Source organism: Rhinatrema bivittatum, chromosome 2 (assembly GCF_901001135.1).
Source record: "Rhinatrema bivittatum chromosome 2, aRhiBiv1.1, whole genome shotgun sequence".
Lineage (NCBI taxonomy): Eukaryota > Metazoa > Chordata > Amphibia > Gymnophiona > Rhinatrematidae > Rhinatrema > Rhinatrema bivittatum.
The window spans coordinates 40,566,449-40,580,117 of record NC_042616.1 but is presented as its reverse complement, the minus strand read 5'-3'; the positions used below and the strand labels follow the sequence as shown (position 1 = coordinate 40,580,117).

General features: G+C 44.1%; 1 protein-coding gene across 2 annotated transcripts in view; it reads left to right on the top strand.

Moving 5' to 3' along the window:
* Window positions 1-410: 410 nt before the first annotated feature.
* The window catches only part of LOC115085933 (zinc finger protein 154-like), a 33,217-nt gene continuing 19,958 nt past the window's right edge, over window positions 411-13,669 (top strand). For both annotated transcript variants that reach the window (XM_029592483.1, XM_029592482.1), the window contains exons 1-3: window positions 411-477; window positions 577-691; window positions 1,058-1,184. In XM_029592483.1, coding sequence (XP_029448343.1) covers window positions 668-691; window positions 1,058-1,184 — 151 coding nt within the window. In that variant the 5' untranslated portion in view covers window positions 411-477; window positions 577-667. The remainder of the gene's footprint in view (window positions 478-576; window positions 692-1,057; window positions 1,185-13,669) is intronic.

Sequence of the window (13,669 nt, the reverse complement as noted above, 5' to 3'; positions counted from 1 at the left end):
GAGTGTGACCCCCCAGCCTTCCTGGATAAAACAAGAAAGCGAGTAACCTCAGATCTGTCAGAGTCCTATTACCTCCACTATTATGCTGAAGTGTGTTTTGTGATGCAGATCACTGCACCTTTAAGAAGCCTGCTGCTGTGAGTAACCTCCTGGCTCTCTGCAGGGCAATTTAGTCTTGCAAGTTCACTTCTAGCTCTGTCTATCCCCTGCAGTAAAGCAGTTTTCCATTTCTTCCCTGCAGTGCAGTGCAGTGCGGCTCCTCCTCCTCCAGTATTTCCTCAGGCTGCTGCTTTCATAGATAACAAGCACAACAACGTCATCAGGCTGTACCCTCAGGTAAAGCTCCGCCCACCGTGTGATGCCATCAGTCTGTGCTCAGTGAAAAGCTCTGCCCTCCCCCTGTGTGATGTCATTAATTGGCGCGCAAGAAGAAGAAGAGGCTTTTCTCCGTGCTGAAGATGGAAAGAGGGACAAAACGTATCTTCTTCTTTTGTCCTTTTTCAGAATAACAGCTAAACCCTGAAACCTGTAGTTCCAAATCTCAGTGTATGCCCTTCTCTTCCCCATCTGTCACAGGTGAAAGGCAAACGTTTAGCTCTTCCCCTGCCGGAGAGAGAGAGCCTCCAGTTTATTGGTAATCCTGAAAGTAGCAAAAGCAGAGAGGAAAATGCCTGCAGGAGCTTCTGCTCAGGTATGTTGCCTCCAATGTCCTCCTCTTTGTACAAACAGTACTGTAGCTTTCTAATGTGGGCCAGTGCAGAATCAGTTCTAACTTAATTAGGACCTCGAGCAGACTTGGGGCGCAGGAAAGGCAATTTGGAGCCCTACTGAGTGTTTGGAGAGAGATCAGGAGATCCACAAAGTGAGATTTTGTGTCCAAGGTTCTGTGTGTAACTGGTTTCCAGTTGTTGTAATCCTCTGAGGCCATGTGTTATGTGACTGTGAATTATTTACATCCAGGAAACAATTCCCCAGCTCTGCTGATATCCAGGACTTGGAGATCTCCTGGTGGATTTAATGCAGAGCTTGCTGAATGTGTTTCTTGTTTGTGATGCAGGACCCAGTAAACTTTGAGGACATCACCATTTATTTCTCCCAGGAGGAATGGGAATATTTAGAAGAATGGCAGAAGGAACTTTACAAGGATGTGATGAAGGAGAATTTTGAGATACTGAGATTTCTGGGTAAGGAATAATTTAACATTTCTATTAGCTGCCCTGGGATAGCATTACAAAAGACAATTCTGAGTGTGAGGGTTTCCAGATTTGATATGGCAGGAAAAAATAGAGCATGCAGTAAAGATCACTTTTCATTCTATTTGCGGAACATTTATTGGGGGAGAGTGGATGATGATACTCTGCCTTTCTAGAGAGACTTGCCAGCTAGAAGCCATGCTGCCTTCATGGAAGCACTGACTTTCTGCCAAAACTAGGCTGATAAAAGGTCTGCCTTCAGGGAGGTATGCGCAAAAGCAAGGCTTAATTTGTGGACAAAAAGGAAGTGGAACTGTGGTGTGCGGAGTTGGGGGAGGAGGGAGGGCCAGGGCTAGGAGTGAACTCCCTCTCTCCCCCAAACACACAGAAACTGTCTCTCACAATCACACATTCAAATGCTCTCTTCACATTCCATTTCTGCAGTGGAGCCACAACTGACTTACACTGTCTGCTCTGCTTTGCTTCACCAGATCCTGGAAAAAAAAGGTGGCAGAACACCTGTTCCCTGTACGTACCCAGATCAGTCCAGACTCCTGGATTTTGCCTCCCCTCCAGCAGACGGAGACAGGGAAAGTTTTACTGACGCAGCCACTTAAGCCGAGGTGCCACCTGCTGTCCCTCAGTGTTTCTCTGTCCCCAGCCGTGATTGACCAAGATCTGGATTGGGCGTCATTGCAAAGCTTGGCAGTTGAAGGGGGTGATCCCAAGGTGATCCATTTGTTCCACAAAGAGGAGCTGTCCCTCCTCTTACCTGTGGTCCTGGAGGTGCTGGGCATCGAGATCCCTCAGGAGGATTCTGAATTAGGAGCGGTGGATCCAGTCATGGTTGGACTCCAGGGTCCAGCTAGATCTTTTCCCTTCCATACGACAGTCAGTGCTGTCCTGTTTAGGGAGTGGGATACTCCAGATACAGGTTTGAAGGTCAGCAGAGCTATGGCTAGGTGATATCTGTTGCTTGAAGACACCCTGGACCTTCTCAAGGTCCCCAAGGTGGATGCCGCTGTTTCAGCAGTCATCAAGAAAACGACCATTCCGGTTACAGGTGCTGCCACTCTGAAAGATCTTCAGGACAGAAAGCTGGAAGTACATCTCTAAAAGATCTTTAAGGTGTTTGCACAGAGTTTTGTGTGGATGCAATTTGTCTTTTGAGGTTCTCCTCTTCCCTCTGCTCGTTTTGGGGGAGTATAGTTGGTTTTGTTTGTTAAATTTCTGGCTTGGGTACAGATCAATACTGAGGGACTGCAGGTGGCACCTCGGCTTAAGTGTCAGTGTCAGTAAAATTTTCTCTGTCTCCATCTGCTGGACGGGAGGCAAAACCCAGGAGTCTGGACTGATCTGTGGTACTACAGGAATGAAAATAGCAGATAAGAACAAGTTTTCCTTTCTGGGTCATTCTGCCAGAAATTAAGACCTAAGTAACAGACACAAAAAAGTGTTGAATTAAAAGAAGTTTGAAACTTATGAGAAGTAGTGTCAGTCATCGATGCCAGGGTTAAAACCTTAATGATTGGCATTGCCTGGGCTCCTTCAACTCCTCTTTGTGTCTTTTCTTTGCTGTGCTTCAGGATCACACATAACCCCTCCTCTTCCCTGCAGAATAGGAGGATGGGGCTGGATTAGGGAGCAGAATGGTTGATCTCTGCTTTGTCTGCTCCAGGCTCAAGCCTCTTCTTGTCTTACCTGTAGGCTGCCTGGAGGAGAGAAACAGGAACAGAACACCATGCTGCTCTGTATGTTAAGTCTGAAAAGAAGTGTTGGAACTCTGTTTCAGGCTGTTCCCCTACAAATTAAACCCTGCGCAAAAGGCATGCCTCTTTGTTGTACCCCCTTGGTGCTCACCAAAGATTTTTTTTTAATATTTTTACTGGCATTTCTTTGTTGTGATGAATAAAATTTGATTCTGCTCCTACTTATATTTTGTTAAGTGTCCTCAGAAGAGTAGAACTTCACAGGGGCCTGGTCATCCTCATAGCTCCCGAATGGCCCCGCAGACCGTGGTTCGCGGATCTGGTAAATCTGGCGACGGATGGCCCTCTTCGTTTCGGTCATCTTCTGCGCAGGGTCCCGTATTTTTCGACCAGGCGGATCGCTTCTGTCTAGCGGCCTGGCCTTTGAACGGCGGAGATTAAGACGGAAGGATTACAAAGAAGAAGTTATATCCACTCTACTGCACGCCCGCAAGACTTCTACCTCGCTCGCCTATGTCCATGTTTGGAAGGTTTTTGAAATGTCTGTGCAGAATCGGGTGTCTCGGCTCATTCTGCTCCGGTTTCTATGATTCTTTCCTTCCTCCAGAAGGGCCTTTCCAAGGGTCTTTCTCTCAGCTCGTTGCGCGTCCAAGTATCCACTCTCTGCTCTCTTTTAGGTAATGTTGATGGTCACACCGTGGCCTCTCACCTGGATGTTGTCCGTTTTCTCAAGGGTGTCAAGCATTTGAAGCTGCCCGTTTGGGAAATTTGTTCATGTACACTGTAGAGAGCCCCTTCATCCTCGACACGAGATACACCGACGCTCCCCCTAATGTTCCTCCATAAGATACGTCGGGGACCCTCTTTCCCCCCCCCCCAACTTCGATACGAGAAACTCCGAAAGCCTTCCCGAATTCCTGACGGTATATCCCGAGAGCCCCTATCGTACTCCCAGTCCTCCATAGTACATACCGAGTGTCCCCCTCTCCCCACCCCTGACACGAGAAACACCAAAAGCCCTTCTACCCGCTGACCTGAGAATCGGTATCGTTCTTCTTAGGTTTCATTTTTCCCGGAAAAAAAAACAGGGATATACTTTTTTTTTTTTACACGATATTGAAATTCTATAGAAAAATAAAATAACTGAAAATGAAGGTCCCTAGCTGAGAAGCACTGTCTATTCTCACCTCATCCCTAACAAAAGAAAAAAACCCACCGAGAGCCCCCTCCCACCCCACCGACATAAGGGATGCTGAGAGCCCCTTGACAAAGTAAACCCCCAACTGAAACTAGAATCACGGAGAGTGCTGAATAGAGCCTGGAGCGCCTGTTATCGGTACCATTCCTCTATTCCAGGTGTGATCCATTGTCCCATTTAATATATTTATAAGTGATCTGGACAGGGGTACAAGAAGTGAGGTGATCAACTTTGCAGATGACACAATTATTCAGAGTAGTTAAATCACATGAGGAATGTGATAAATTGCAGAAGAACCTTGTGAGACTGGAAGATTGGGTGTCCATATTGCAGATGAAATATAATGTGGACAAGTGCAAGGTGATGCATATAGGGAAAAATAATCCATACTGTAGTTAGGTTCCATTTTAGGAGTTACCATCCAGGAAAAAGATCTGGGTGTCATAGTTATTATATTGACCGCACCTTGAATACTGTGTACAATTCTGGTCGCCGCATCTAAAAAAAGATATAATTGCGATGGAGAAGGTACAGAGAAGGGCTACCAAAATGATAAGGGGAATGGAACAACTCCCTATGAGGAAAGACTAAAGAGGTTAGCACTTTTCAGCTTGGAGAAGAGACGACTGAGGGGGGGGATATGATAGAGATGTTTAAAATCATAAGAGGTCTAGAACGGGTAGATGTGTATCGGTTATTTACTCTTTCGGATAGTAGAAAGACTAGGGGGCACTCCATGAAGTTAGCATGTGGCACATTTAAAACTAATCAGAGAAAGTTCTTTTTTACTCAACGCACAATTAAACTCTGGAATTTGTTGCCAGAGAATGTGGTTAGTGCAGTTAGTGTAGCTGTGTTTAAAAAAGGATTGGATAAGTTCTTGGAGGAGAAGTCCATTACCTGCTATTAAGTTCACTTAGAGAATAGCCACTGCCATTAGCAATGGTTACATGGAATAGACTTAGTTTTTGGGTACTCGCCAGGTTCTTATGGCCTGGATTGGCCACTGTTGGAAACAGGATGCTGGGCTTGATGGACCCTTGGTCTGACCCAGTATGGCATGTTCTTATGTCCTTCGTGGAGTCTTAATTTAGTCCTTCGGGCTCTCTGTGAGGCTCCCTTCGAACCTCTCCGTCGGGCTATCCTTAAGGACCTGACGCTCAAGACAGTTTTCCTGGTTTCTATCTGCTCCGCCAGATGAGTGTCGGAGATCCAAGCATTGTCCTATCGGGAGCCCCTTTTACAGTTCTCTGATTCTGGAGTTTCTCTCAAGACTGTACCCCCCCTTCTTGCCGATGGTTGTTTCTTCCTTTCATGTCAATCAGTCGGTGGAGCTTCCCGTGTTCTCTCCTGAGGATATAGTGGGTTCCATCAGGGTTCATCTTCGCCGCCTTGATGTAAAGCGTGTCCTCTTGCGTTACCTCCAGGCCACAAATGAGTTCCGGGTCTCCGACCACCTCTTTGTCCTGTGGAGTGGTCCGAATAGGGGCAACCAGGCTTCTAAGACTACGATCGCTCGGTGGTTGAAGGAGGCAATCTCGTCGGCCTATATCTGCCAAGGCCGGGCGGTTCTGGAGGGTCTAAGGCTCATTCCTTGCGTTCTAAGGCTACTTCTTGGGCGGAGAGTCAATCTGTTTCTCCGCAGGAAATATGCAGGGCCGCTATGTGGAAATCCCTGCATACCTTTGCTCGATATTACTGCCTGGATGTCCAGGCGCCAGTTTTTGGTTCCTTCGGTCGGCAGGTGCTTCGAGCAGGACTGTCTCAGCCCCACCCTTTGTAGGGAAGCTCTGGTACATCCCATGGTCTGGACTGATCTGGGTACGTACAGGGAAAGGAAAATTAGTTCTTACCTGTTAATTTTTGTTCCTGTAGTACCACGGATCAGTCCAGACGCCCTTCCCTATTCTTCCTGCCGTCCGCTCGAAGCTTCCTTCCTCTTTTTGCAGGATGCAGCATGTGGTTCATCCGTGATTCTAATTAGAGGCAGCGGAAACATCTCTTTGATGACAATGGACATTCAGACAAGAGCGTTCTTCTCAGGGTCCATTCAGTGTTTACAATTGTTAAAGTTTCTGAGTTCTCTTGTTACTTGCTAGAGTTCTCTTGTTATTTGCTTGATCCATTATGGTTTATCGTTATACTTTTCTGCTTTGACAATGGTTATACTGAAGAGCTGCAGGGTAGGCTCTGTCCTGATATAGGATACCCTTTCAGTTTTGGTCTGTCTCCATCTGCTGGACAGGAGACTCAACCCCACGGTCTGGACTGATCCGTGGTACTACAGGAACGAAAATTAACAGGTAAGAACTAATTTTCCTTTGAGTGAAAATTAATTTTCTCCAGTTTGTTTTAAATGAGCTACTTGCTAACTTCATAGAGTGCCCCCAAGTCCTTGTATTATCTGAAAGAGTAAATAATAAATTCACATTTACCCGTTCAAGTCCTTTCATGATTTTATAGACCTCTGTCATATCCCCCGTCAGCCGTCTCTTCTCCAAGCTGAACAGCCCTAACCTCTTTAACTTTTCCTTATAAGGGAGCTGTTCCATGCCCTTTATCATTTTGGTTGCCCTTCTCTGTACTTTCTCCAGTGCAACTATATTGTTTTTGAGATGTGGCAACCAGAACTGCACACAGTTTTCAAGGTCTCATCACCTTACAGCGATACAGAGACATTATGACATCCACCATTTTATTTGCCATTCCCTTTCTAATAATTCCTAACATTGTTTGCTTTTTTCACCACAGCAAGGGTTATTTTTCCCTTTATGCATCACTGTGCACTTGTCCACATTAAACTTCATGTGCCATTTGGAAGCCCAGTCTTCCAGTCTCACAAGGTCCTCCTGCAATTTATCACAATCCACTTGAGATTTAACTACTCTGCATAATTTTGTATCATCCGCAAATGTGATCACCTCACTTATCGTGCCCCTTGCCAGATCATTTATAAATATATTAAAACGCACCAATCCTAGTACAGATCCCTGAGGCACTCCATTGTTTACCTTTTTGCACTGTGAAAATTGTCCATTTAATCCTACTTTCTGACCTGTCATTTAACCAGTTTGCAGTCTACAAAAGGACATTGCCTCCTATCCCATGACTTTTTAGTTTTCTTAGAAGCCTCTCATGAGGGACTTTGTTGAATGCCTTCTGGAAATTCAAATATACTACATCTACTGGTTCACCTTTGTCCACATGTTTATTCACCCCTTCATAAAAATGTAGGAGATTTGTGACTTCAGACTTCCCCTAGGTAAATCCATGTTGGCTGTGTCCCATAAAACCATGTCTATCTAAATGTTCTGTGATTTTATTTTTTATAACAGTTTCCATGATTTTTCACGGCAGTGAAGTCAGACTCACCAGTCTATAGTTTCCCAGATCACCCCTGGAGCCCTTTTTAAATATGGGGGTTACACTGGCCATCTTCCAATCTTCAGGAACAATGGAAGATTTTAACGAAAGGTTACAAATTTTAACTAATATGTCTGAAATTTCATGTTTTAGTTCCTTCAGAACCCTGGGGTGTGTCAACATGGCCTACCACATCTTCCAGGTTCACCATAATTTGATTCAGTTCATCTGACTCATCACCCCTGAAAACTATCTCCGGGACGGGTATCTCCCCAACATCCACTTCAACAAACACCAAAGCAAAGAATTTGTTTAGTCTTTTTTTCAATTGCCTTATCTTCCCTAAGTGCCCCTTTAACCCCTCGATCATTTAACAGTCTGACCGACTCCCTCACAGGCTTTCTGCTTCGGATATATTTTAAAAAGTTTTTATTATGAGATTTTGCCTCTATGGCCAACTTCTTTTCAAATTCTCTCTTTGCCTGTCTTATCAATGTCTTACATTTAGGGGTAGATTTTCAAAGGGGTACGCGCATACCCCCCGAAAACCTACCCCAAACCCCCCCTGCGCGCACCGAGCCTGTTTTGCATAGGCTCGGCGGCACGCGCAAGCTCCGGGACGCACGTAAGTCCCGGGGTTTGCAAAAAGGGGCGGTCGGAGGAGTGGCCAGGGGGCGTGGTTAGGGATCGGGGGCGTGTCCGGGGGGATGTGGGCGGTCCGGGGGCATGGCCGAGTGCCCCGACACAGCAGCCTGTGTCGGGGCCTGCTGCGTCGGCGCGCATAAGTTACTACTGCCCGGAGGCAGTAGTAACTTCTCCGATAAAGGTAGGGGGGGTCTAGATAGGGCCGGGGGGGGTGGGTTAGGTAGGGGAAGGGAAGGTGCGGGGGGGTAGAAAAAAAGTTCCCTCCGAGGCCGCTCCGATTTCGGAGCGGCCTCGGAGGGAACGGGCAGCGCGCGCAGGGCTCGGCGCACGCAAGTTGCACAAATGTGCACCCCCTTGTGCGCGCCGACCCCGGATTTTATAAGATACGCGCGTATCTTATAAAATCCAGCGTACGTATGTTTTTAAAATCTACCTCTTAACTTGCAAATGCTTATGCTTTATCCTATTTTCCTCTAATGGATCCTTCTTCCAATTTTTGAATGAAGATCTTTTGGCTAAAATAGCCTCTTTCACCTCACTTTTTAACCATGCTGGCAATCGTTTGGCTTTCCTTCTACCTTTCTTAATGTGTGGAATACATCTGGACTGCGCTTCTAAGATGGTATTTTTTAACAATGTTGATGCCTGTTTAACACTTTTTACCTTTGTAGCTGCACCTTTCAGGGATTGTTTTTTTTTTAAACTATTTTCCTCATTTTGTCAAAGTTTCCCTTTTGAAAGTTTAGTGCTAGAGCCATGGATTTACTTACTGTCCCCCTTCCAGTCATTAATTCAAATTTGATCATGTTATGATCACTTTCGCCAAGCGGCCTCACCACCGTTACCTCTCTCACCAAATCCTGTGCTCCACTGAGAATTAGATCTAAAATTGCTCCCTCTCTTGTCTGTTCCTGAACCAGTTGCTCCATAAAACTGTCATTTATTTCTTCCAGGAACTTTATCTCTCTAGCATGTCCCGATGTTACATTTACCCAGTCAATATTGGGGTAATTGAAATCTCCCATTATAATTACTGCACTACCAATTTGGTTAACTTCCCTAATTTCTCATCCAGCATCCTGCGAATAATTCTAATGGAAAAGGTTGAAGATCATGCATCCTTAAAACCTTTCAGGTATCTCAAGGTCTGCATCATATCTCCCCTGCACTGCATCTTCCAGGATATACATATTTAGATGTTTCAGCCTCTTCTCATAAGTCTTCTGATACAGACCCCACACCATTTTGGTTGCCTTTCTCTGGACCACCTCCATCCTGTCTCTATCCTGTTTGAGATACAGGTTCAAGAACTGAACACAGTACTGTAGGCGAGGTCTCCCCAAGGACCTGTACAAAGCCATTATCACCTCCTTTTTCTTACTGGTTATTCCCCTCTCTGTGCATGCCAGCATTCTTTTGGCTTTAGCTGTTGCCTTGTCACATTGCTGCTCCGCCTTCACATCACCAGACACTATCACACCAAGGTCCCTCTTCCAGTCTATGGTGTTTTTTTGAGAATGTAGTATTAGGAAGATTTCTATTTGTCACAAGGCTTTGGTAGTAGGCTACTGGCAACTGCCCAGAACCACTCCTCCCTTATAGTTCACAGTGAGGTCATAAAAGAGGTGTGTCCTCTGTCTCCTTCAGCTGTGGCGGAGGAAAATCCCATATGTGAAGACTGGTCTAGCAGGACTCAAGGAAAGAAAATTATCTTAAATTTGCAGGCAGTGCACTCCATTTCTATATGATCCAGGAGGGTGGATATTATGGTAAGGCTTCGTCGTCATATTTATAGATGCCCACCATTCTTCATCAAATTTTCTAGGTAAGCGAGGTGAGGAGACATTACCTGCTGATCTCGCTAAGATTTCCTGCTTCCCTGCGGCTGCCTACCTGAATTAAGGTTTTTACCTTCATTTTCCAACTGAAACGGGACTTCCGGGGGTAGACGCGAGCCTGCCCCGACGGTATCCAGTACAGCCAACCATCGGCTGCAACGTCAACAGGAGGGGCCGAAAGGGATTATAAAGCCTTGCCTGCTGTGAGTTCACTCGAGGTGAGGAGACATTACCTGCTGATCTCGCTAAGATTTCCTGCTTCCCTGCGGCTGCCTACCTGAATTAAGGTTTTTACCTTCATTTTCCAACTGAAACGGGACTTCCGGGGGTAGACGCGAGCCTGCCCCGACGGTATCCAGTACAGCCAACCATCGGCTGCAACATCAACAGGAGGGGCCAAAATTTACATAAATTGATTTCCTGACGGCGCGTAGCTGCCGACGGCGCGCTGCCAAAGCCGTGCGCCTAAGGGGCGCGCGGCTCTGACCAGCTCCGACCAGATCCGCCAGATTCGCCGGATACGCAGGTAAAGCTTTTCTATAAGAAATATTTTGATAAAAGCTTGATAATCAGGAGAAACAGCTGCAAGTAAGATAACTCGTATTATAAGATAACTCCTCAACCTCCTTAAAGAGAAGTGTATTGATAATAAGTAAGCACAGCCTCTGCCCGTCTGGAACAGAGTTTTGCTTAATAGCCATATTTATGCCGCATACGAAACGTAAGGCCAAAATTAGGCCAATTTCAAGTACCCCAACAGTGAACTCTGCTCAAAGGACTGTGACAGATTGGCTTAGTTTCCCACAAAATACCCCTGTTGAGGGGGCCGTTGTGGGGACTGATATGGAGCATATTATATCCCCACTGGCCGAGGACATCTCTCTAAGTCCAGGGGCCCCGCACACACCAACACCTCCAGGCAAAGAAGGGATAATATCCCTCAACAAGCCAACAAATCCCCAAGGAGAAACTGGGAGTATGGAAGAAAGTGAAGTAACAAATGGAGACGAACTGGAGATTTTGAATGTAAAGACTGTATCCCCCACAAGTACAGATACAAAATCGGAACGAGATCAAACATCTGAAAAGGGTATAAAAGGAAAAAAGGAAGTTGCAAATGAGAAGAAAATATTACATGAATTGACTGTGAGACCTAAAAATATAACACTAGAAACGTTATGGACATTCTTGACTAAACTGGACTCTTCTATAAATAATTAACACAGGCAGTAAATGAGACTAATTCAGTTGTGAAAAGTAATGCAGAAGTAATGATAGCACAAAAGAAAGATATGAAAGTTATGGAACAAAGGGTATCACAAATAGAAAAAATTCAGGTACAGCAGATAAAAGGAGAGACTGAGATGTTGAGGAAGTTAGAGAATATAGAAAATTATTCCCGGATATTGAATTTAAGAATTATAAATTTTCCAATTACTAGCAAAGTAAATCCAATTGAACTGTTTAGATCTTATGTTCTACAAATATTACAGATACCGGAGGCACTTATGCCAACAATAGTTAAAGCCTTTTATATTAACACAAATATTGGTACCGTAGTAAAAGAGCAAACACAAGTAGTTGAACAACAAATAATAGGAAAAGCTGAGGAACAAAAGAATAATGCTGAGCTATCACTAGACTTATCAGAACTTTTAGAAAAATCTCAGGATGAATTAGTAATAGAGAAGAGAAGTAACATGTTAGTCACATTAGCCTTTATTTCGGATAAAGAAAACATATTAAGATACTTTTTTCGAAATAGACTGAAAACTTTCTACGGTTATAAAATCTGGATATATCCAGATATAGTTAAATCAACGCAACTTAGGAGGAAAAGATTTCTCGCTCTGAGACAAACTGTACTTGAGAGAGGAGGGCAGTTTTTGCTTCGTTATCCCTGTAAATGTATAGTTAAAATGAAAGGGCAGACCTATCATTACACTGATCCTGTACACCTCAGTACACTTGTAGGATTAGATAAGTCGGGGGAGAACTAGATAGGAAAGGGAACTAGCTTACTTTTTCTTATAAAAATTGTTTTCATTGTACTTTGCTCCAATAAATTACACTTTCTCTTTATTTTCTTGCAACAGATTACAGAACAATGGAAGAATAGATATATATAGTTTAATATTCTGCATTGATATATTTTTCTTGTTCCTGTTCTGTATTTTACAAATACAATAGTTATATCCATGTATTGTATTTAAAAATCAATAAATAAAGAATTAAAAAAAAAATTTTTCTAGGTAAGCCTCTCTGCTGTGGCCTTAAGGTTACATATTTTCATGTTTGGTGGTCTTGCCTCTGGAGCTGTTATTATGGGGTGAAATAGAGTTGATTTGCAAATGTGATTTCTTGTTTAATCCAATTTTGGGTTTGCTGGGTCTATGAAGAGATATAACACCACAGATTTCTGATGTAGACAGAGTTCTTATCATATAGTTTTTAAGCACACTATTTTTTTTTTTTTTTTTTTTTAAAGAGCCTCATGTATTCCTCTGTGGGGAAAAACAATTGGTGGAAAATGCTTTAGTCGAATAAAATCATGTATTCCCTTTGAGGGAAGGTAGATAAATATTATTTAGGGTACGTTTTAGAATTATTTGCTGGATGACTCCTTTGATATTCAGCTACTGGTTTATTCATTTATAGTTGTTATAAACTTTACCTTGCATTCTATTTTTGTCTGATTTGCTGATATGTGCATGTTTTTCTTCGTTAACCTTATGATGCCTATATGATGTTGTTATTGATGTGTGCATCAGCTATTAAATAAAATGTTCTAAAAAATATTGTATTGACATGACTTGGCAAATCAAATAGATGGAGAGATGGCAGTATAAGTAAAGGATGGTGTAGAGCCATCAGAATGAAAGTCCCTGCAGGAAACAGAATGCACTGGGGAATCCTTATGGATCAAAGTTCCATGTCTGATGGATAAGAGTATAGTAGTGGGTGAATACTACTGTCCACCCAGCCAAGAGAAGAAATAGACTGTGAAATGGTAGCAGAAATTAGAAAGGGAAATAAAATTGGCAACACAATAATAATGGGAGATAATTTATATCTCAGTAATGATTGTGTCAGTTGTTTCATCAGGACATGTGAGATCTATGACCACTCAATTATTGCCTGCTTCTATCACCCTTGCTGGGCCCATGGATGGCCTCAACAATTTATTTCTGCTTACGTTTGCTAATGGTTCTGCAGTGATAACAGTGGGGCAGGGAAATGGAGCCATCAGGTCTGTGAGGGAGGGGGGGCTGAAGGAAGAACCTTGAGGAGGATGGAGCCATGTGGTCTACAAGAGTTGAGTGGCAGGAGTACAGGGAAGGCGGTTGGTGTGAGTAGGGTGAGGGCAGCAGCTGTGAGATACAGGAAGAATAGGGGAGAGAGTCGATATTGTGAGCGCGTGAGGGGCAGGAATAAAAGGGACAGATGCAGTGAGGTAAGTGGCAGGAGGATTACAGGGAGAGCAGATGCTGCGAGTGTGTGCATGAGGGGGGTGGAGAGCAGAGGATGGGAATGTGAAAGGTATCTGTCAGCTTAATAAAAAGGGGAACATTTTGAGAAACAGCACATGCAGGAAGAATACAGGCGCAGAGAGGGCTGAAGGAAGAGGGTAACATAGTAAATAGCAGAAAAAGACCCCCGTTGGTCCATCCAGTCTGCTCAGCAAGATTTTTCTTTTTAATGGTAGTACTGCCACACCAGGCA